We start from the raw sequence: 22,104 nt of genomic DNA, 5'->3' as shown, positions 1-22,104 counted from the left end.
CGAGGCACGCGGCGTTACGTGACCTCAGCGGCACGGCAGTGGACAGCCGAGAGGGGGCGGTCGGCCCTCTGCTCCCGTCTCGGCTGCCCCCGTGATCCCACCCCCAACAGTCCTCCCTCCCGCTGGACCTCCCCGCCCCCGCTCCCGCTCCCGGTTTCCTTGTCAAAACTTCCTGCCTCGCGCGGCCCAGTCCCCACCCCCTTCCTGCCCGCGCCCCCAGCGCCCCTCCCCGCCCGCCCTGCGACGGCCGGCGGCTCCCAGCCGCTCCCGCTGGAGGCTGGGGCTCGGCCGCGACCCTCGCCAGCCCTCGGACGCTCGGTCCTCCTCCCCACCAAGACGGCGGACAGACGGGGTCCCTGAGGCAGGTGAGTGACGGGCGGGGGAGGCCTGATGGCCGAGGGCCACCTGCCCCCGGGAAAGGGCATGTGGACTCCGAGGCCCCCTCCCAGGCTGGAGACCCCTGGGCGGACACAGGGGAAAGAAGGTGGAGGCAGTGGAGAGGGTCTCAGGAGCTGATGGGGGGCTTCCACTCTAATGAGACACAAGTGGAAAGAAATGCTGTCAGAGACCGCTCCTAAGGGGACTTGGGGGACCAGGGACAGTCCCCGGTCTCTGTCTGGGGGTAGCAGGTCCTCTCCTTTGCTCAAGAGAAGTGCAGCCCTGAGAGCCCCACACAGCAGTGGAGGCCACCTGGGTCGGAATCTGGAATCTGTGCCTCTGTTGCCCATTTCTAAAGGGGACAGTGACAGTAGTGCCGACCCCACAGGGTTGTGAGGGTGAGATGAAGCGTCTCCCACTCAGGACAGAGATTGCTGGCTGCTGTGGCAGTGTACACCTGTAGTCTGGGTAGGCTGAGGCGGGAGGATGGCAAGTTTGAGGCCATCCTGAGCAACTTAGTGAAACCTTGTCCCCAAACTAAAAATAAAAAGGTCTGGGGAGTAGCTCAGTGGTGGGGACTCCCCTGGTTTCAATTCCCAGTGTAGCGGTAAATAAATACCCAGCTCCTCCTCTCCCGCTTCTTCTTCATCCCCTCTCCTCCTCTTCCTCTTTTTGGCACTGGGGATTGAACCCAGGGAGGCTCGACCTCTGAGCCACTCCTCAGTCTTTTTTATTATTTTATTTTGATTCTGGGTCTCACTAAGTTGCTCAGGCTGGCCTCAAACTTGTGATCCTCCTGCTTCAGCCTCCCGAGGAGCTGGGGCCCCTCTGATGGGCTCACCATTTATTATCAGTGCTGCGTTTCTCCCAGCAGGGAGAAATGCCCAAGGGGTGCAGGGCAGGGACGAGGTTTGAAGATCCCAGACTGTCACCTCTTTGCCATCTCTGAGGACGAGGAAGTCCCTCGGTGGAGGAATCTGGAGCCTCGGGAGCTCCTGGGAGGATGATCCGGGCAGAGCTGGAGCCAGGGGTAGGGGTGGTGAGCGGTGGCGTGGTCCCCAGGGTCCAGGCCCCAGCAAAGCCGTCCCTCACCTCCTGCCCCCATTTCTAGCTCCCAGTTGTGCACTCTGGGCTCCTCTGCTCTGGCCTTTAGGAATGGCCTCTCCCGGGCTGGACCGTGACCCCAGTCCCCTGGGATGGGAACAGCTTGTGCTGGGCTGAAGTTCCCAGGCTCAGCCAGGCCTCCACTCCTCCAGGGAGGGCTGGACAGGGGTCAGCTCTTAACTCTGGACCACGCTGGGCTCTGGGGGGTCGGGAGGCTGTCCTTGGAACCCCGCCCCTGCCGACCCTCTGGGTTAGCGCCCTTGGGTGCACGCATGTGGGCCAGGGCGCTGCCTGCCCTCTGGCCTCTCCAGTCCCCCCCAGCCTCTGCTTCGGAGGCTTCCCAGCGGCCATATCTCCCTGCAGCTGGGTCAGACAGACGCGCCTTCCTTTTTCCCTGTGCTGGGAGCGGAGGGGAGGGTTGGCATCTGTTTCCCCACTCCACCCCGTTCCCTATCAGGCTTCCCCAGAAGAGGAAGCTTGCTCCCCAGGCAGCCCCAGGCACCCGCGGGAAACCTGGAGAGGGAGAGAGCGCTGCCTCCGCTGCCTCCCGCCATCGCACATACCGCCAGGCAGGGGGCTGAGGCCAGGCAGGGCCTCCAAGACCTCCCAGCCTCTCCTCTGAGGAGGGTGGTGGCTCCTGGCACCTAACCCAGGGGGAGAGGCCAGCATGAAAGGGAAGAAGGCAGAGGAGAGAGAGAGAGAAGACAGAGACATAAATAGCCAAACAGAGGCACATGCTCACCCAGAGAACTCAGGGCAACAAGACCTGCAGGGCCTAGAAGACACAGCAGAGATGCAGCCATAGAACAGAAGGGTCAGCAGACTACAGAGACCACAGGGGCAGACGGGCTGAACACAGGCTTTGAAGGGGGATAAACCTAGTTCAAATCCCGCCCTACTCCAGGTTGGCTGTGTGGCTTTGGTCAAATTAGTTAACCTTTCTGGGATTCCCCGCCTTCCTCTCCTGGATGATGGATTGATTGCTTCCTTTGTTTTTCTTTTCTTCCGGGGATTGAACCCAGGGACACTCTACCACTGAGCTACCTACCTCCCCAGCTCTTTTTAGTTTTAAGACAGGGTCTCACTTATTGCTGAGGCTGGCCTTGAACTTGTGATTCTTCTGAGAGTTGCTGGGTGACAGCTGAGTGCCACCTTTGGGTTATTTAGCTCTAAAACAGGTGGCATACTCGCACCTGCTGTATACCATTGTCAAGAAAAGTAAAAGGAAGCATCTAGCCCGAGGGGCACATTTAACCAGTGTGGCAATTACCTACCTGCACGTGGCAGGATGGAGGTCCTAAGAGAAACACCTGTGTGGGGGCCCAGGCCCCTGCTGCCGTCACCCACCCCGCCCTATGTAGAGGCATCTGGTTCTAGAGGTGTGAACAGTGAGGGGACATTGTCCCGGGGCCTGGAGACTGAGGGTGAGGGTTTGAGCCACGTGCCACACCCCCTGCCCTCCAGGTGACTCAGTGCCTTTGGCCTTGCATACTCATCCAGGAGGAACTTGGAGGCCAGCCCTGAGGAACTCCTGCCCGAGGTCACGAGGGCAGGTCTGGAGCGTTCTTTTGTCTAATAATGGTGGAATTCTTTCTGAATTCCACCTTTCATCTTCTCGCCAACGATATACCTCACTGTCTTTTTGGTACCAAAGATTGAACCCTGGGGCGATCTATCACTGAGCCACATTCCCAGACAGTTTTAGTTTTGCTAAATTTTGAGACAGAGTCTCACTCAGTTGCTTAGGGCCTCACTAAGTTGCCTGTTGGCCTCAAATTTGTGACCCCTCCTGCCTCAACCTTCCCAATTGCTGAGGTTACAGGGTGTGACCACCCAGCCTCTTCACACAAATGTTTAGTTGCTATTTGCCTGGATCCGGGCACCCAGCAGGTCGGTGCTGGTGGGTGCCAGGGATGCGGTGGTGAAGAAGACTGAGAAGCGTCCTGTCCCCAGGGAGCCGTAGCCCAGTGGACAGACAGACCTCAATAAAAACATTGTAGTAAACTGGGTGCAGGGCACCTACTTATAATCCCAGTGATTCAGGAGGCTGAGGCAGGAGGATCACAAATTTGAGGCCGGCCTGGGCAATTAGACAATAAAAATTAAAAAGGGCTGATAAGAAATTAAAAAGTAGCATAATGGTGGTGGGCACCTGAATTCCATGCCCAGCCCTGCAGACGCCAACAAAACAAAACCCGTCATGGCTGGGGTGGGGTGTGGCTCAGTGGCGGGGCACTTGCCTAGTATATATGAGATCCTGGACTTGAACCCAGCACCACAAGCAAAATCCACCATGGCTCGTAGGATGGGAGCTGGAAGGAGACATAGCCCACGAACAGAGCTCGGAGAGGAGAGAGATCTGCAAGGCAGTGTGTGTGTGTGTGTGTGTGTGTGTGTGTGTGCGCGTGCACATGCGAGTTCCTGAGGATCGAACCCAGGGCCTCGTGCATGCTAGGCAAGTGCTCTGCCATGAGCCACGTCTCCAGCCCTGAGGGACTGCAGCCTGGTGCAAAAGCAGCTGCCACAGGTGGGATTTATCCTTCAGTCACTCAGTCCCCAGCCCTGGGTGCACCAGGCGGTGAACTCCTGGGGGGCTGGGTTATTTCCACCTGCCCCTAGTGCAGACTTTGGTGAGGTTTGGAGAAGTATTGGGTTTGGAGCCAGCCCCAGGGCAGAGCTAGGGGACAAGGCTCCAGGGATCCTCTGGACTGCAGGGTCCATGTTGGTCGGGAGCCTACAAGAAGGCCTTGAGCGTGGGGAGGAACTGAGGAGGTTTGAGCCAGTGAAGGTGGGGGTCTCCTTGAAGAGGCTGGGGAGGACCTGGGCATTCAGGGGGCAGTGGGGACATTGCATAAAGGTCCCTGTGTGGTGAGAGGCGTGTGGGAGCCGCATGCTGTCCAGTGTGTTGGGAGCAGAGAGCTAGACCATAAAGCTGGACACTGGGCTGCCTTTCCTGTGATGGGAGCCACGGAAGGTGGTAGAGGGAGGCAGTGGCCAGAATAGCGTCGTCCTTTCTTAGGATGATCTAGGAGTGGCGGTGAGCAGGGTGGGCCAGAGGTCCTCGCCTTCGGGCAAGTCATCTGACCTGTGAGACGGGGACGATAATCACCAGCACCTTCCTGGGTGGTGTCGAGGGTTGGGACTGGCACTGGCGCCAACCTCCAGTAGATGGTTGGTGAATCAGAATCCCTGCAATTTCCTGATGAGTAAACAGGTCAGACTGGGGACCCTCGAGCTTCTGTTTCCTGAGCCACCGAGAACACAAGGCCAGCTCTGGAGCCCTGCTGCCTCCCGCCGGCCTCTGCACGCGCAGGCTTCCTGTTCCTCCATCCGCCAGACATGCCTGGCGTGCCGAGCGCCCAGCCCGGCTGGACACAGGAGGAGCGCTGTGCTTGTGTGTATGGCGGTGTGCATGTGGGGACTGGGTGGCGTGTGGCCCGGAGCAGCCTGGGCAAAGCAAAAGCAAGGTGCTAAGCAGCTCAGTGAGATCCTGTCTCTAAATAAGACACAAAATAGGGCTGGGGGTGTGGCTCAGTGGTTAGTGCCCTGAGTTCAATCCCCGGTAACCCCCACCCCGAACAAAAGGCAAAGAGCCTGAGTCTCTGTTCCAGAGTGGTCACCAGAATCGTGACCCCAACTTGCCAGATCCTGGGAGATGTGAGGGGCCCCCTTTATGCAGACGAGTTTGAGGCTCAGCCGGCTTGAGTGGTGTAACCGGGGTCATAGAGCTTGTGAGGGACACAGACAGGACTTTTGGACTACAAGGTGGGGCGGAGGGGGGGGAGGCAGAGAAGAGGGAGGGGGGAGTGGGAAGGGGGCTGGGGGAGCAGGATCCCGGAATCCTGCCTCTCAACTGTCTTCTGGCTTCAAGCTGCCCCTGGCCGGCAGCCCATCATTCTGGGGGATCAGGTTCTCGGGGAGCCTGGCCCCCTCCTCCCACTTCCTTTCTCTGCATCAGCATTTTCAGCTCCGTTCTGTTCCCGGATCATCCTGGGGGTTCTTCAGAAAAAAAAAAAAATAGAAATAGTTTTTCCTGGAATTAATACCCAGAGGGCATAACAGCACCAAAATGGGTGGTGGAGCGGGGGCCACGCTGGGCGCCGGAGCAGGAGGGGCAAGGAGGGTGTCATTGAGGGGGCAGTCTATGTTAGGGAGCTGTACATACTATCTGTTGGTTCCAAGTACGTTATCTATATTATCTCATTTAATCTGCACAACAGCCCTGCAGAGGAAGTACTATTAGCCCGTTTTATAGACCAGGAACCAAGCTGGAGTTGACACCTATGTTGGAAACAGGAAGAGAGCAGCGGAGGGACACAGAGCTCCGAGGTCATCCTGTGCTCCATGTTTCCCAGAGCTGGAAGGGAGCCCATGGGGAAGTCCCTCCTGCTGTGTCCACTCCATCAGCCCCACTTGCTGCTTTCTATGGACAGTAGTGCTTTTGCTGCACGGCCTGTGATCCCAGGTGAGTGAGGAGGAGTCAAGTTCAAGGCCAGCTTCAGAAACCTGGCAAAACCCTGACCCCAAATGAAAAAGATGAAAAGTGCTGGGGGTGTGACTCCAGTGTTAGATGTCCCTGGATCCAGTACTGCAGGGGAAGAGAGGGGGAGGGGGGGAGGAGAGGGAGGGGGAAGGAGGGAGGGAGGGAGGGAGGAGGTGGACCCCCATGCACAGGAACTCCAGCCTGCTCCCAGAGGCCCCAGACTCATTTTCCTTCTCTCTGGGGCACAGTAAGGATGGAGGGGCTCCCCACGGGGGGGGGGGGGACTGGTAGAGCGGGGAGGGGAGCTGGGTTGGGCCCGCGTGGGCTTGCAGGCTGCGGGCAGGGACTGGGACCTCAGCGCTGGCTGGGAGCCCGGCCGATTTGCATGTGGAGGTGGAGGAGACAGAAGTGGCTCTTGACAGCGCACACACTGCAGTTCCCACGCCTCTGATCCCCTTCTCCTGTCCAACCCCCTGCCAGCTCCCCACTCCCATACTGGGGCTATTAAAAAGGAGACACAGAGCTTTCCGTGTCTCGCCTTAGGAAAGACCCGAACCATCTGCCAGAAGCCTGGGGTTGGATCCCAGCTCTGATGCTAGTGGCTGTGTGGCCTTGGGCAGGTTTCTTGCCCCTGCTGGGCCTGCTTCCTCATCCCTAAAGTCAACAGCAGTACATACCACCAAGGCGGGCAAGCTTTATTTTAAAATCTATTTAGTAGTTGGGATTGAACCCAGGGGCACTCTACCACTGAGTGCATCCCCCAGAGCCACTTTTTTTTTTTGGTACTGGGGATTGAATCCAGGGTGCTTAACCATGGAGCCACACCCCCAGATCTTTTTACTTTTTATTTAGAGGCAGGGTTGCTTAGGACTTGCCAAGTTACTGAGGCTGGCTTTGAACTCACAACCCCCCTGCCTCGGCCTCCCCAGCCACTGAGATTACAGATGTGTGCCACCATGTCTGGCTCCCAGATTTTTAAAGATTATTTATTTATTTATTATTTTGGGGGTACCAGGGATTGCGCTCAGAGGCACTAACCACTGAGCAACATCCCCAGCCTTATTTTGTATTTTATTTAGAGACAGGGTCTCACTGAGTTGCTTAGCACCTCGCTTTTGCTGAGGCTGGCTTTGAACTCTCAACCCTCTTGCCTCTGCCTCCGAGCTGCTGGGATCACAGACATGCTCTACCACGCCCGGCCCCTTTTTATTTTTTGAGACAGGGCGTCACTAAGTTGCCCAGGATGGCCTTGAACTTGTGATCATCCTGCCTCAGCCTCCCCAGTGGCTGGATGACTGCTTTAAAAGTGATGATTCAGGCAAATCACTCAGCACCCTGCCTGTCCCCACACAGGAAAGGATACATGGGGTGGCCTTTAGTTTTGTTATGAGACCAGGTGTTTGGACCATCAAACCAGAGAGAGGTCTAGTGGACTATGGGGTTGAGTAGGGGAGGGGGCTCTATGGGGGAGGAAGGGGGGCCTGCAGTGGGGCAGTGTACTGAGGCCCCAGGACAGAGCAGGCAGGGAGCTGGCGTTGGGTGACGAACCCCCTGAGGGGATCCCGTGTGGTCATACCAGGCCCAATGCTGCCCAGGCTGGAAGGGGGCTGGGGAGCCTGGGACAGGGCCTCAGGTGCCCCAGTCCCTGGGAGCAAAGGCTCCAATGGAACCCGCTCTGGGCTCTGGCTGGCCTGTGCTCCCTCCTCAGGGCTGGGAAGGTTTCGGCCAAGCCCTTCCTCTCCCTGCCAGGACCCCCATCTCCCCCTGCCCTCCCCCGTGGCCACCCCCTGGCCTCCTTTGACACCACCTTGGCTCCCAGCCCTGGGCTCTGAAGCTGATTTCTCCCCCGCACTCAGCCCCACCCCGAAGACCTTGGAGAGGCAGATCTGGCCACCAGTGGCCAGCCAACCTCCCAGTCGGCTCCCAGCCACCCTGCTCCATGCCGTGTCCTCTGTGGGTCCATGTCAGAGCCCCTAGGTGGACTGTTTCTTCAGGGACACTGGCTGGGGGCTAGGGCTGATGTGAACAGGGAAGGATTTTTCTGGGCTTGGCCGCTCGGCTACATGTACCTCACCTTAAGTCCTTCCTTCCTTGGGCTTTGTCTATACACCCCCCGCATGGCTCTGGGGACAAATTCAGGGCAGGGGTTAAGTCCAGGGAGGACCTATATGGCTTAGGAGATGAGGGTTACTTGGGGACAGGGGTGACTTCCTGGCTCCAGATAGATTGAGCTCCTGTCCAGGGCCAGGGCTGGGACGGTGAAGACCAAGAGAGTGGAGATGTGTGGAGGGTTAAGGGGCCTGTCCACGGGGACCTGCCTGCTGAGAACCCTTGGGGGACATGGGCAGAAGGTCAGCTGATACTGGCCAGACTGAGTCTGAGTCTGGTCCCTGAGTCCTGGAGGGGGGCGCTGGAGAGAAGGGACAGTTTGGGGATGTGTGGGGTGATGTAGGTGCCCTGGGTAGACTGTGAGGGACATCTGACTATGGCCGGGGGATTGGGCACAGGTCCGATTCCCTCATCTGAGTGGGCCACAGTGCCACTAGAAGGCCTGCCCTGGCCCTGCCCCTGTGCTCCACCATCACGCCAGGGTGGTGGGAGATGCAGCGTCCCTACCCCCACCCCATCGTCCCTGTCTCCCACATTCCCCGCCAGGCTCTATTTCCTGTTTTCAGGCTCTACCTCCCCAGTGCTGGGATCTCCCTGGACATCCTCTGCCCGCCCACTCCTCCCTGCGAGGTTCCTACCCGGCCGCTGCCTCATCTGAAATCCGTGGGCCCCACCGGGTGAGCTTCTTGGGGACCGAGGGAGGATGGGAAAAGCGCCGGGAAGGCTAAGAGGTGGACACTGGCCCTGAGGGAGGTGTGGCGGGGCAAGGTGACCTGTGTGAGAGGGCCACAGTGCCCCTGTGTGACTGGAGGGGGTGGGTGGAAATTGGCCCTGCAGGGTGGCAACCTGGGAGTCGGGGGCTCTGCTCTAGATGAGGATGAGGTCCGACTGCTGGCGGATCGGATCGGGAGGAGCAGGGTTAAGTCGGAGGCCTAACCAGACCCAGACCTGCAGGGAAGGGGCCTCCTGACTGGAGCAGAGCAGGCTGTGGGGTCCCTGGAAGTGTGTGGGTGGGGGGCAAGGGGAGGAGCCCGCAGCAGGCATTCCAGAGATACTCAGGGGGGCAGGGGGCCTGCAACCGTGACCTTTCTTCTTGGGAAAATTACAAGCAGATGTTGGAGCCTCAGGGAGTCAGGGCAAGTTTTAGGAACACGGCAAACGAATTCAGAAAGCAGTTCTCCCCAGTTGAGGAGCCCAGAGAGCAGATCCATCTGAAGTCCTGATCCTCTTCCAACGCACTGGGCGAGGCCAGGGTGGTGGAGATGGAAAGGAGCCTGTTTCCCAGTGATGGCCGGGCTGTCGGAGGAGGTGGGGCTCAGCTCTCCCCTGATCCGAGGCCAGCATGGGGATCTCCCGGGTTTATTGCCTAGAGTTGGGGGCAGGGGTATGTTGGCAGATGTTTCACATCCCCACCCAGGAATAGGATCCAGGGGAACTGGAGCCCTGCAGGCACAGGGCCAGAGGCCCAGAGGTGTGCGGCTGGCTCTCCTGCATGCCCACTGCCCAGATCTCTGCAGACGCTGTCCCTCAGGCTGCTACTGTGCCCTCACCTGCTGACACTGGCTCTGATGCAGGCTCTGCAATGTTGCCACCTCTGCGGACCCTCCTTCTCCTGGCCCTAGGCCTGGGACTGGCCAGGACGCTCAGCTCCAGTGATCCCAATGCCTGCAGCTTCTGGGAAAGGTGAGGGCTCTGTGCCTTTTAATACCAAGCCCAAGCCCCCTGGTGGTCCCTAAGGGTCCCTGGCTCCTGCCTTCTCTTTCCGTTTCTGCTCTCTCTGCTCCCCTCTGTGGCCTGTCTCGGACCCCTTCCCCATCTCTGACCTCATCTCAGTCTCATTTGTCCCCTCTCAGACTCTGTCCTTTCCTTATTCCCTCCCTGGGTCCCCGTGGGAGGTCCGCGGCAGGACGGGGCGCCCGCCGTGGGGAGCCTTTCATTGTGGACCAAGCAGAGGGGCTGACCCCGGGGAATGAAGAGGGACAAGGCTGGGAAACAAGAGCCAGGGCAGAATTTAGCCAGAAATGCTTCCACCCAACACCACCAGCTGGGCGGGCAGCTCAGGCCCAGCGCCCAGCGCGGTCCTCCCTTATAAGGAGGGGGAGGAGAGATAAAGGGTCCATGGGTCTCATCCAATAGGGTGTCAGGGGAGCTCCCATGGGCGGGGCCCCAGGAATATTCCAAGTCTGGGAGGAGCCCTCTGCATGTCAGAGGTGGGGCAGGGTGAGGGTCCCATTCTGGGTTTGGGGAGCAAGCCTAAATGTTGGGGTGTTGATTCCTACTGTGGCCAAGCCCTGGCCCCCGATTCCCTCCTTGCCTTACCCTCTGACCTGTCCTTCCTGCCAGCTTCACTACGACCACCAAGGAGTCCCACTCCCGCCCGTTCAGCCTCCACCCCTCGGAGCCCTGCGACAGGCCCTGGGAGGGCCCCCAAACCTGCTCCCAGCCCACGTGAGTGCCCCTCTCGTCCACAGGCAGGTGGCCTGCCCGGGTCTCTGCCCTGGTCTGGCCCCTGCCCCCCCCCCCCCATTCTCTTCTTAGAACCTTTAGGGTTCAGAGGACACTTCTGGCCTCAAGACACCCACTCATTCCCAGCAAGGTGCGCTGTGGTCTGTGCCGAGTGTGTGTCCGGTCATAGGTGTGCACGTGTGTCTGGGCCATAGATGTGCACGTGTGTCCGTGCGTGTGTGGTGTGTTGCCTTGTGGGGGGGAAGGGCAAGGAGGAAACATTCGAGGCTCCCCACCTCCAAGTGCTGCCCCGTGGTGAGGGTGGGCAGCTTGGCCTCGGCGGGCGCTCTGAGGGTCACCTCCTGGGTTTCCCCAGGGTCGTCTACCGGACTGTGTATCGGCAGGTGGTAAAGACGGGCCACCGCCCGCGCTTGCAGTGCTGCCAGGGCTTCTACGAGAGCAGCGGGACCTGTGTCCGTGAGTCCGTGTTGGCCAGGGCAGTCCAGAATGGGCGGGGGCTGAGCTGACCCTTCTTAATTCTTCCGTGTTCCCACCGGGTGAGGCTACTCCTGTGCCCCTTCAAGTATCCCCCTGTGCCAGCAGAGACTGTCTGGAGATGGAGGCTGGGTTTGCCTTGCCCTGGAGGCCATTCATCTTCTGGCTACACTGGCAAGACACAAAGCTGGACTTCCAGTTTCAACCTAGCCAAGGAGCTTAGGGTCCCCAGAGTCTTGAGCGGCACCTCCTTCCGTTGCTGCTTCGAACCTTTATCTCCAGTGGACTTGTCTGTCTGTCCATGCCCCTGAGCAGGCTCTCTCTGCATCTCTGTTGCAGAGCTCTCCTTCTGTCTCAGTGTCTCTCATTGTGTCTCAGGGCCTGGTCTCTGGGTCCTTCTCTGTCTCTTTCTGTTGCTATCTAGCTCTGACTTGTCACCATTCAGTCTCTCCTGCCTGCCATCTGCCCCAGCACCCTGTACCCCCAAACTGGAACCTGCCCTCCTCTTTCCCCACTTCCCTCAGCCCCAACCCACCACCAGCCCCTGCAGACACCCCTTCCCAGCCTGGCCCAGCCCCGGCCTTGGCCCCTACCCTCTCTCTGACATCATCCATGTCCAGACCCCACCTCAAGACCCCCACCCATTTTCCCACCAAATTTTAGAAATTTTCACAAAAAGGGACTGGGGAGCCGGAGCCCTGGCATCTTGTCATGTTCTGCCACTGAGTTGCTGCCCTCAGTCCTTCTTTATCCTAGGACAGAACTGGTGGACTATGCATGCCCATAATCCCAGTAATTTGGGAGGCTGAGGCAGGAGGATCTCAAATTCAAGGCCAGCTTCATTGACTTAGTGAGACCCTGACTCAAAATTTAAAAATAATAAACAGGGACTGCAGCTCAGTGGTAGAGCACCCCTGGGTTTAACTCCCAGTACCCCCTCCCACACACAACACAAAAACAAAACAAACACACAAACAAAAAAACACAAATTGGTGCTTAGAGAAGTGCAGGCCCCTGGTAAGGGAGGAAGATGCGTTGGGAGGAAGGTTCAGAGATGACAGTTGGGAAGGGCAGGGGGAGAGGCATCTTCTCATCACCCTCATCTCTGCCTCAGCGCTTTGTGCCCAGGAGTGTGTCCATGGCCGCTGTGTGGCGCCCAACCAGTGCCAGTGTGCACCAGGCTGGAGGGGTGACGATTGCTCTAGCGGTGAGTGGCTGGTAACCTCAGGGATGGCCTCCCTGCCAGGACACAGGTGCTTTGGACCCCAGGGCAATTCCCCAGAGTCCTTTCTGCCTTTTCTGGAGCTGTGGTAGAGGGGATGGGTATGGGGCCCAGGGACACACAGGGCTAGGCTGGGGAGGGGCGTGGCCCCTGGTGATTCCCTTCCATCCTCCTTATCCCACAGAGTGTGGTCCCGGGGTGTGGGGGCCACGGTGTGACCAGCCCTGCAGCTGTGGCAACAGCAGCTCCTGTGACCCCAAGAGCGGGGTATGTTCTTGCCCTCCTGGCCTGCAGCCTCCCAACTGCCTTCGGCCTTGTCCCCCTGGCTACTATGGCCCTGCCTGCCGGTTCAGCTGCCAGTGTCACGGGGCACCCTGCGATCCCCAGACCGGAGCCTGCTTCTGCCCTCCAGGGAGAACGGGGCCCAGGTGGGTAATGTGGGGAACAACACACTGAGGGGGTCCCTGGCTCAGGACTGCACACACGTATGAGGAGAGACAGGGGACTCAGAGTCCCAAAGCTGGGAAGGAAGCTGGGAGGCCAGGATCCTAACCCCGGGTCTGCCACTCACTAGCTGAGCAACCTTTATCAGATTATTGACTCTTGGGGAGCTTGTCTTCCGACTGCACAGTGGGAGCAGAACTGTCCCTCTGGCAGGGCGGCTGTGACCACAGCATGAGATAGCATGTGCGGGAAAGATGGACCTTTCAAGAAGCTGAGGGGGCTGGGGAGTCACATCAGGGAGGAGGTGGGGTGGGGGGGAGGAGAGGACATTGACTGCTCCAGGACAGGAACTGCAGTAGGTCCTGGGGTCCCGCAGAAGGGCCAGCCTGAGAAGGAGAAGCGCATGAGCTTGGGGTGCGTGAGAAGCAAATATGCACCCCAGCCTTTGGCTCTGGCTGCCTGCTGGTGCAGGGGTACCCCTGCTGTTTCTAGACCCGGAAACCTTTGCTTTCTGCCTCCTACAGTCCCTGGAGGGAAGGGGGTGGGTGGGACTCCCCAGCAGGAACAGCAGGTGTGAATCACTGAGGCCCAGGACAGACTTTCCCCCCCGAGTCAGGGCCTGAGTACAGGTGACCAGCCTTGGAGGAAAGTGTGTGTGGGGGAGTGGATGCTGCTTTCTCTACCTGATCTCACCTGCTCTGATCTCACCTGCTCTGTCATGCAGCTGTGATGTGTCCTGTCCCCAGGGCACGGCTGGCTTCTTCTGTCCCAGCACCTCTCCTTGCCAAAATGGGGGTATCTTCCAGGACTCCCAGGGCTCCTGCAGCTGCCCACCTGGCTGGATGGTATGAAGGGTGGGGTATGTGGTTATGGGGTGGGAATTTGAGGACAATTCAGGCTCCAGAGAGGGTGGGCTCTGGGGACCCTGGAAAGGTGTATGGCAATGAGGGTATCAAGGGGGTCCTGTGGCCATGAGGAGCCATCTGGGTACCTGGGGCTCTGCCAACCTCTTACCCCCATAGGGCATCATCTGCTCCCTGCCCTGCCCAGAGGGCTTTCATGGACCCAACTGCTCCCAGGAATGTCTCTGCCACAATGGTGGCCTCTGTGACCGATTCACTGGACAGTGCCGCTGCGCTCCAGGCTACACGGGGGATCGGTGAGTGGCGGGGACATGCGTGGAAGCGGCGGGGGAGAACAAGGAGGTGGGCGCAGCCAGATTCACTCAGTGTCGTGCCCAGGTGCCACGAGGAGTGCCCAGTGGGCCGCTTTGGCCAGGACTGTGCTGAAACGTGCGACTGCGCCTCAGGCGCCCGCTGCTTCCCGGCCAACGGCGCGTGCCTGTGCGAGCACGGCTTCACCGGGGACCGCTGTGCGGAGCGCCTGTGCCCCGACGGCCGGTACGGCCTCGGATGTCAGTCGTCCTGCACCTGCGACCCGGAGCACAGTCTCAGGTGGGCCGCGCACGCGATCAAAGGGCCAGGGAGCCAGAGGGAGAGGTCTTCCAGGATGGAGGGGCCCGAATGACGAACAGCGCCGGGGTGTGGCCAAGTGGGGCACAGATGGCACAGAAGGGAAAAGGGGAGACTCTGGGTGTTGGGGGGCGCCCTGGGCACCCTTCCCTGCCCCAGCCCCGCTCTGGAGACACAGCTTCCCTACTCGATGACCGTGCCGCGTCCCGCCTCCGCTCACAGCTGCCACCCGATGCACGGGGAGTGCTCCTGCCGCCCGGGCTGGGCCGGCCTCCACTGCAACGAGAGCTGCCCGCAGGACACGCACGGGCCGGGTTGCCAGGAGCACTGCCTCTGCCTGCACGGCGGCGTCTGCCTGGCCGACAGCGGCCTCTGCCGGTGCGCGCCCGGCTACACGGTGAGGCCTGCGGCCAGAGCGGGGGTGGGGGGCGGGGGGGTGGGGCCGTGGAGCCCGGCCTTCACCCTCACCGGCCCGCCCACCCGTTCTCAGGGGCCTCACTGCGCCGGCCTCTGTCCTCCCGACACTTATGGGTTCAACTGCTCCTCGCGCTGCTCCTGCGAAAATGCCATCGCCTGCTCACCCCTCGACGGCTCCTGCATCTGCAAGGAAGGTAAAGGGATGCGGCCTCCCGAAGGGGAGGCTCGAGGGGCGGGGCCGGCCAAGCTCCAGAGAGGCTGCAGGATAAGGGCGGAGCTTCCTAGGCAGCAGCTGGACTGTGGGAAAGTGTCCGGGCTATTTCCTTCCGGGAATGTCCACTTCGCTTTCTTCAGTCACAGACATCATACTTGTCTTTAAAGGCGCGGGTGAGAATGCCCCTCATGGGTAAATATCTACCCTCTGGTTTATACAGAAACACACAATGGCAACACCAGGAAGGGCCTCCCAGATCTACCAGGGGTGACATATTGGCAACCTCTGGGCTGATGTTTGCTAGCTGTTGAATCTCACACGCATCAAGTCCCCATCCCCCACCGTTCCCTATTGGCTTCCACGTGTTTGAGATAACTACTTTAGTTTCCTGATGGGGCCTCTGGAAACATGTGGGTTGTTGCCTAACTCTTTTGTTTTATGGAAGACAGGCCCCAGACCTCAGGTGGGGTGGTGCATCACTGAAATCGTTTAGCCTTCTGTTCAGCATCTAATGTTTCTTACGTTTGTCTCGTGTGCGGTGCCCTGAGCGTCCTCCCTCCCAGCCTCCCGCGCAGCACAGCCGTCTCCCTGATGTGCTTGCTCTGGAGGGGACCTAGGTCCCCACACCCACTAATAGGCTTCTCTCCAGGTTGGCAGCGTGGGAACTGTTCTGTGCCCTGCCCGCCTGGATCCTGGGGCTTCAACTGCAATGCCAGCTGCCAGTGTGCCCATGACGGAGTCTGTAGCCCCCAAACTGGTGCCTGTACCTGCACCCCGGGGTGGCACGGGGCCCGCTGCCAGCTGCCCTGCCCGGTGAGTGCTCACAGTCTGCTGCCTTGGGGAGGGGCGGGCAATGGCCTCTCCAGCTGACCAGCCTACCCTATCTTCCGTTTCCTCTTCTAGAAGGGACAGTTTGGCAAAGGTTGTGCCAGTCACTGTGACTGTGACCATTCTGATGGCTGTGACCCGGTCCATGGACACTGCCAATGCCAGGCTGGCTGGATGGGTGAGTATTCTAGGTGACCAGGACTCAGGTCTTCTGCAGAGTGGGGGGATGCATCCCATAGGAAATGTGTCTAGAAGAGGGGACATGGAACAGGAGGGGACCCAGACCAGCCTCAACCTACCACTCTCTCTCACACAGGTAACCGCTGCCACCTGCCCTGCCCCGAGGGCTTCTGGGGAGCCAACTGTAGCAATACCTGCACCTGCAAGAATGGAGGCACCTGTGTCCCTGAAAGTGGCAGTTGTGTGTGTGCACCTGGATTTCGAGGCCCCTCCTGCCAGAGACGTGAGTCTCCCCACCACCCTCTCCTGACCACAGCAGGGTACATAGCAATGCCAGATAACAGAAGTCCCCACCCTGTCCTTCTTGGTCTCTTCCTCTGACTCCATCATCAGGACAGCTGGTACAGCAGGAGGGAGGGAGGGAGACAGTGGGGTCAAGGGTTGATTGGTCAGTTGACCCCTGCCCTCAACCACTATGCACCCCTTTTCTCAGCCTGCCCACCTGGCCGCTATGGCAAACGCTGCGTACCCTGCAAGTGTAATAACCACTCCTCCTGCCACCCCTCGGATGGGACCTGCTACTGCCTGGCTGGCTGGACAGGCCCTGACTGCTCCCAACGTATGTTGCAGCTTGTGTGTCTGAGCATGTGTGTGCGCGTGCTGAGCAGGTGGGCTGAGGATGGGTGGTCTCTGTTTCCCTGCTCCTGGGCAGAGCATATGTTTCTCTGGAGCCATGCCGATTCAGTTATTTATATGAACAATATGAGTGAATATTTACTGGGCATCACCTACATGGTGGGTATTGGTTTTAGGCTCTGAGGATGCATCAAAACAGATCAGGAGAAAAAATTTCCTGCCCTTTGGTGCAAGAAGCCTGGAAAGAGCAGTATTCTATGGGAGCAGGGGAAATCCTAAGCTCAATTTTGGGCATGCTTTCCCCCCTCCTCTTATTTATTTATTTTGGTACCAGGGGTTGAACCCAGGGGTGCTTTACCACTGAGCCACATCCCCAGCCCTTTTTAATCATTTATTTTGAGACAGGGCCTTGCTAAATTGCTGAGGCTAGCCTCAAACTTGGGATCCTCCTGCCACAGCCTCCCAAGTTGCTGGGATTACAGATGTGTGCCATCACGTCCAGCACCATTTGCACATTTGCACATTTAAGTTTATCTTTATTTATATGTGGTCTCTTTCCCACATAAGTATATGAAGATGATCATGGAAAAAACTAGTGTAAGAACACCAAGTAAAGCAAAAGGAGAAGTAAGAGGCTGCTGCCTTGAAAAAGGCTGGATTGAGCTTCCCAGCAGTCAGGGTAAAAAAGCCCAGTAACAACTATTTATTTACATCAGATACACAAAATTAATGCATCAAGCCAATTAAGGTGGCACACATCTGTAATCCCAGCAATTTGGGAGGCTGAGGCAGGAGGATCACAAGTTCAAGATCAGCCTCAGCAATTTAGTGAAACTCTGTCTCAAAATAAAAAAAAAAAAATAATAAAAATGGCTGGGGTGGTGTAACTCAGTTGTAGAGTGCCCTGGGTTCCATCCCCAGTACCAATCAAAAACTCCCCCCACCAAAAAACATCCACGAAATATGATGGACATTACTTCCTTCTTATGTTGAAACGAAACAAAGCAGATAATCATATAATCCCTGTGGCTCCAGAGGCTGAAGCAGGAGGATCAAAATTTTGAGGCCAGCCTCAGCAATTTAGTGAGTCCCTAAGCAACTTAGTGAGAGATGAAAAATAAAAAGAGCAGGGATGTGCCTCAGTGGTTAAGCACCCTTGGGTTTAATCCCCAGTACCAAAAAGGAGGAGGAGGGGGAGGAGGAGGGGGAGGGAAGGAAGAAGAAGAAACCTAACAACAAAACCCACCATGCCCAGAGCTAAGCAATCCAGCAAACCTGGCCCGGGGCTCCTTGTTTTCGAATGGCTATTAGATAGTCAAGTGAGATGTTGTGTGGGTGGATGGGCACGGGGTCTGGAGCTCACTGGAGGGATGGGACTGCAGTCAAACATCCGTGAGTCATCCCTGTGTGCCGCTCAGAGCCTGAGTGTCTTCCTGGGGACCAAGGCTGAGCTAAAGACTTCAGTAATGCTGGGGGCTGAGATGACATCCAGGAGTGGATGACCCCAGCCCATAGACAGGCCCCTTGTCTCCTGCAGTATGCCCCCTAGGCCACTGGGGAACCAACTGTGCCCAGGCCTGCCAGTGTCACCACGGTGGGACCTGCCACCCCCAGAATGGAAGCTGCATCTGTGCCCCAGGCTGGACCGGACTCCATTGCTTGGAAGGTACCAACAGAAGGGGTACCGTGCCCATGCCCTTGCCAGACAGGAGGCCAAGTTACTGACCTCTCGGCTCCCGTGATCCGGTTTGCTCTGGCTCCCTCCCCAGGCTGCCCCCCAGGGGTGTTTGGTGCCAACTGCTCCCAGCCATGCCAGTGTGGTCCAGGAGAGAGGTGCCACCCAGAGACTGGCGCCTGTGTGTGTCCCCCAGGGCACAGTGGTGCACCTTGCAGGATTGGTGAGTTCCGAGCCTCCCATACCCTCCCTGTCCCCAGGGAACTAGGACCCAGCGCCCTCACCCCTGCCCGCCTATTGGGCGCCCCTCCCATGCGTGCACCCAAGCTCACCAGCAGGGCCTAGATGCCCCTCCAGGTGCTCTTCCCTGTCACACAGGGAGCCAGGAGCCCTTCACCATGATGCCTACCTCCCCTGTGGCCTATAACTCACTGGGCGCAGTGATCGGCGTTGCAGTGCTGGGCTCCCTGGTAGTGGCCCTGGTGGCACTGTTCATTGGCTACCGCCATTGGCAAAAGGGCAAGGAGCACCAGCACCTGGCGGTGGCCTACAGCACTGGACGGCTGGATGGCTCCGAGTATGTCATGCCAGGTGAGCTGGCACAGGGCCCCAGAGGAGTGGTGGGCAGAGGGGGTGTGGGGCATGACTCCACGGGAGGAGGGAGGAGGGAGGAGGGAGGACGGGAGACGGGAGGCCGAGTTACTGACCTGCTGGGTAGATCAACTCCAGGGCCCCTGGCCCATCTCCCAGCGCCCCCTGCACCTGTGTCTGTCCTGCAGATGTCCCTCCAAGCTACAGTCACTACTACTCCAACCCCAGCTACCACACCCTGTCCCAGTGCTCTCCGAATCCCCCGCCCCCTAACAAGGTCAGTGCTGGGGGAGGGGACCAGCCATGGGGGCTGGCCGCAGGCCTGGTTCTCTGGAAAGCCCTGTCCTTGTGTGCCCCTCAGGTTCCAGGCAGTCAGCTCTTCGCCAGCCTCCAGGGACCCGAGCGGCCAGGTGGAGCCCACGGGCATGACAACCACGCCACCCTGCCTGCTGACTGGAAGCACCGGCCTCTGGACAGGGGTAGGCTCCTGGGGAGGCTCACCAGCTGGCTGCCCCGTCTGAGTGTGTGGGAGGGAGGCTCAGGCCCAGCCTCCCCAGGAGCCTGGAGCTGGGGAGGACGCCGGAGGCTGGTTGCCAACTGCCTCCCTCTTCTCAGGTGGCAGTCGCCTGGATCGAAGTTACAGCTACAGCCACGGTAATGGCACAGGCCCCTTCTATAATAAAGGTATGGGCAAAGGGGCAGAGAGGGAGGGGCTGAGCCGGGGGACAGAGGCTCCAGTGACGCCATCCAGCCTGACTTCTGCCCTCCATACTTAGGGCCCATCTCTGAAGAACAGCTGGGGGCCAGCATGGCTTCTCTGAGCAGTGAGAACCCCTATGCCACCATCCGGGATCTGCCCGGCCTGCCAGGGGGCCCCCGGGAGAGCAGCTATGTGGAGATGAAAGGCCCTCCCTCAGGGTCTCCCCCCAGGCCTCTCCAATTCCGGGACAGCCAGAGGCGGCGGCACCCACAGCCACAGAGAGACAGTGGCACCTATGAACAGCCCAGCCCCCTGACCCACGGTGAGCACTCCCTCTCCCCTGGTGCAGGGGCAAGGAGGTGGGGGTGGCGGGAGAAGGGACAGAGGGAAACCATGGGGAGGCCGCCTGATGGAGCTATGCAAGAGTAAGATGCTTGGGTCAGACTTGGATGACGTTGGGGAAGTCACCTTGACACTTAGAGCCTGTTCCTCACCTGTGGCCTATCTACCTCGAAGGCAGAAGATGTGAAATGGTGGTTGTGTAGCACCTGGGAGGGGGATTTGGGACCCAGAACAGTGGAGGCCAAGTCAGGTGACAGAGCATGCTCAGATCCTGCAGGGTGGGCAGGCTGAGGTGGCCTGCCCCCTAGTGGCTGGGGCTGGCACAGCTGGGGATGGGAGGCAGGCCTCTGTCCAGGCACCATCCATTAGCTTCTGTATGGGCAGAAGAAGAAGCTGGAGGTGGGAGGATAGAAGTCGGAGGTCAAAAAGCCATCTCCCTCTCATCCTGGTCCCTTGTCTCCAGATCAAGACTCTGTGGGCTCCCTGCCCCCACTTCCTCCAGGTCTGCCCCCTGGCCACTACGACTCACCCAAGAACAGCCACATCCCCGGACACTATGACTTGCCTCCAGTACGACACCCCCCATCACCCCCACTCTGGCGCCAGGATCGCTGAGAAGCCAAGATGGTATGGCAGAGGCCAGCACACCTGACCCTTGCTGCCCAAGGCTGGGACAGCCCTGTGAACCCTGCCAGGAGCAGGGAGTGGACCGGCAGGCCATGGCGTCGAACACTTAATGAAGGAAGTGAATGGCGAGGCAGGAGCCTCCCTCCCAGGTCCCATCGGGGAGACGCTGTTTGGCAGGATGCCTGGTCCCTTCCCCCCGCTGCTGCTCCGCAAGGCCTTGGGGCCCTGTGGACATAAACTTGTGGGTTGAATGTCGTTGGGTGACTCTGATTTCAAAAACAGGTATTGAGTATCATTTCTGTGCACACGTGGGCTGGGCTGTGTGCATGCGTGTGTGTGTGTGTGTGTGTGTGTGTGTGTGGCTTCACAGGGGTACAACTCCTACCCCCGGGTCCTGCCCTCAGGCCCTCACCAGGTGGCCAGCAGGCAGCCACCCCCCATTAGCTCCAACGGAAGCCTTGCTGCTGGCTCCCGGCATTCACTGGGTGGTTCCTCCATCCTGCTGCAGAAGTACAAGCAGGTGGGCCACTCCTTGCCCGCAAGTCGTCATGTCTTCCTGGGTGTCCCTCTGTTTTTTGAGTCAGAATCAGAGCTTTGGAAGGCCTCAAAGGTCCTGCTGCCTGGCCGGTCCCTTCAGCCTCACCCAGAAATGTGCCCACGGTGGTCACTCTCCTCCAGTTACACCTTTAGGTCTGCTGTCTGCCGTGCCTCATTCCACCCCAGGGGCTGGCACACCTGCATGCTTTTCTTCCCCCACCTGTTGGCTCCTACTCCTCCTTCACACTCCACCCAGCCCTGGTCTCTCTCCTTTATAGCATTGATGGCAACTGTCTTCATTCTCCAGGTACCAGCAGAAGGCTTCCAGGGTGCCAAGCACCCTGTTATTTCTTAATGTGTTATTTCCTCATATGGTTATTGGATTAATTTCTGCCTTCCTCACAAGACTGTAAGCTCTCTGAAGGCAAGATTCCTGTTTATGCTCTATATTGGGTCCCCTTGGCACATAGTAGACACTCAATAAATGATTCCCTTTGACTGAGTGGCTGATTGAATAAAAATACCAGTGACACTTTGGAAAGTACCGACAATGGTAAATTGTTTGTTCTGCAAGTAAATGGGCTGTTTAGGTCCCAGTCTTCCCCAAAGGGTGAACTTCTACAGGGGATGGGCTGGGGCGGAACAGAGGAAGGGGACAGGAAAGTATATACTTCAAGGGGGCCCAGCAGGCGATGATTTGAATTCTAGATTCCAAGGATGTGGTCATCTCATCAACTCATTAGCTGACTGAATCCCCAGGGGTCCGGAGGCTAAATAGATGTGTTGGAGAAGAGAAACCCAACCTCACACCCACGGGGCGGGGCCTCTGGGCCCTTTCCGCCAGGTGTTCTCTCCTTATAGGATAGGTAAGCGGACCCAGGAAAGTGGACCTGCTCCCACCATGGACTCTCCCTTCTTTAGTGTCCTCCCATTGCCATGAGCTCTATTGTGCCGTCCAGTCCCTGTTCCCGGGGCTCAATTCCCGGGTGACTTTGCCTTACCTTGAGCCCGCCCTATCCCGGGCGCTCTGGTTCGGTGTAGGATCCCCAGGTCTGCCTGTCCTGGCCCCTCTCCCTTCGCAGCCATCCCTCCACGCCGGGTCCTCTAGGGTTCACCTGCGCCTGGCGTTGCGCATCCCCCGGGTCCCGCAGTTCCCTTTCTGCTCTAGCCCCGCCCCTCCGCTCCGACCCAGCGGGCCCCGCCCA

At 58.8% G+C, this 22,104-nt stretch overlaps 1 protein-coding gene across 5 annotated transcripts; it reads left to right on the top strand.

The window, feature by feature from the left end:
• The first annotated feature begins 233 nt into the window (after window positions 1-233).
• On the top strand, window positions 234-21,397 carry Pear1 (platelet endothelial aggregation receptor 1). 5 transcript variants are annotated; one of them, XM_027920881.2, is made up of 25 exons: window positions 234-365; window positions 5,779-5,947; window positions 8,641-8,751; window positions 9,649-9,757; window positions 10,418-10,522; window positions 10,896-10,996; window positions 12,129-12,221; window positions 12,421-12,664; window positions 13,405-13,525; window positions 13,703-13,839; window positions 13,922-14,134; window positions 14,375-14,549; window positions 14,643-14,763; window positions 15,433-15,596; window positions 15,687-15,789; window positions 15,928-16,074; window positions 16,285-16,410; window positions 17,965-18,093; window positions 18,197-18,325; window positions 18,481-18,693; window positions 18,882-18,970; window positions 19,055-19,172; window positions 19,309-19,377; window positions 19,470-19,715; window positions 20,199-21,397. In XM_027920881.2, the coding sequence occupies exons 4-25, from the start codon at window positions 9,657-9,659 to the stop codon at window positions 20,348-20,350; spliced, it is 3,096 nt and encodes a 1,031-aa protein (XP_027776682.2). In that variant the 5' UTR covers window positions 234-365; window positions 5,779-5,947; window positions 8,641-8,751; window positions 9,649-9,656; the 3' UTR covers window positions 20,351-21,397. The 5 variants fall into 5 exon arrangements, with proteins under 5 accessions (XP_027776682.2, XP_027776680.2, XP_071474429.1 ...); XM_027920879.2 differs by having other exon boundaries at window positions 5,738-5,947; XM_071618328.1 differs by having other exon boundaries at window positions 5,703-5,947; window positions 19,309-19,347.
• Window positions 21,398-22,104: the final 707 nt, after the last annotated feature.

Source organism: Marmota flaviventris, chromosome 10 (genome assembly GCF_047511675.1).
Source record: "Marmota flaviventris isolate mMarFla1 chromosome 10, mMarFla1.hap1, whole genome shotgun sequence".
Taxonomy (NCBI): domain Eukaryota; kingdom Metazoa; phylum Chordata; class Mammalia; order Rodentia; family Sciuridae; genus Marmota; species Marmota flaviventris.
The sequence above is the reverse complement of the archived record's forward strand: the minus strand, read 5'-3'. Positions and strand labels throughout refer to the sequence as shown.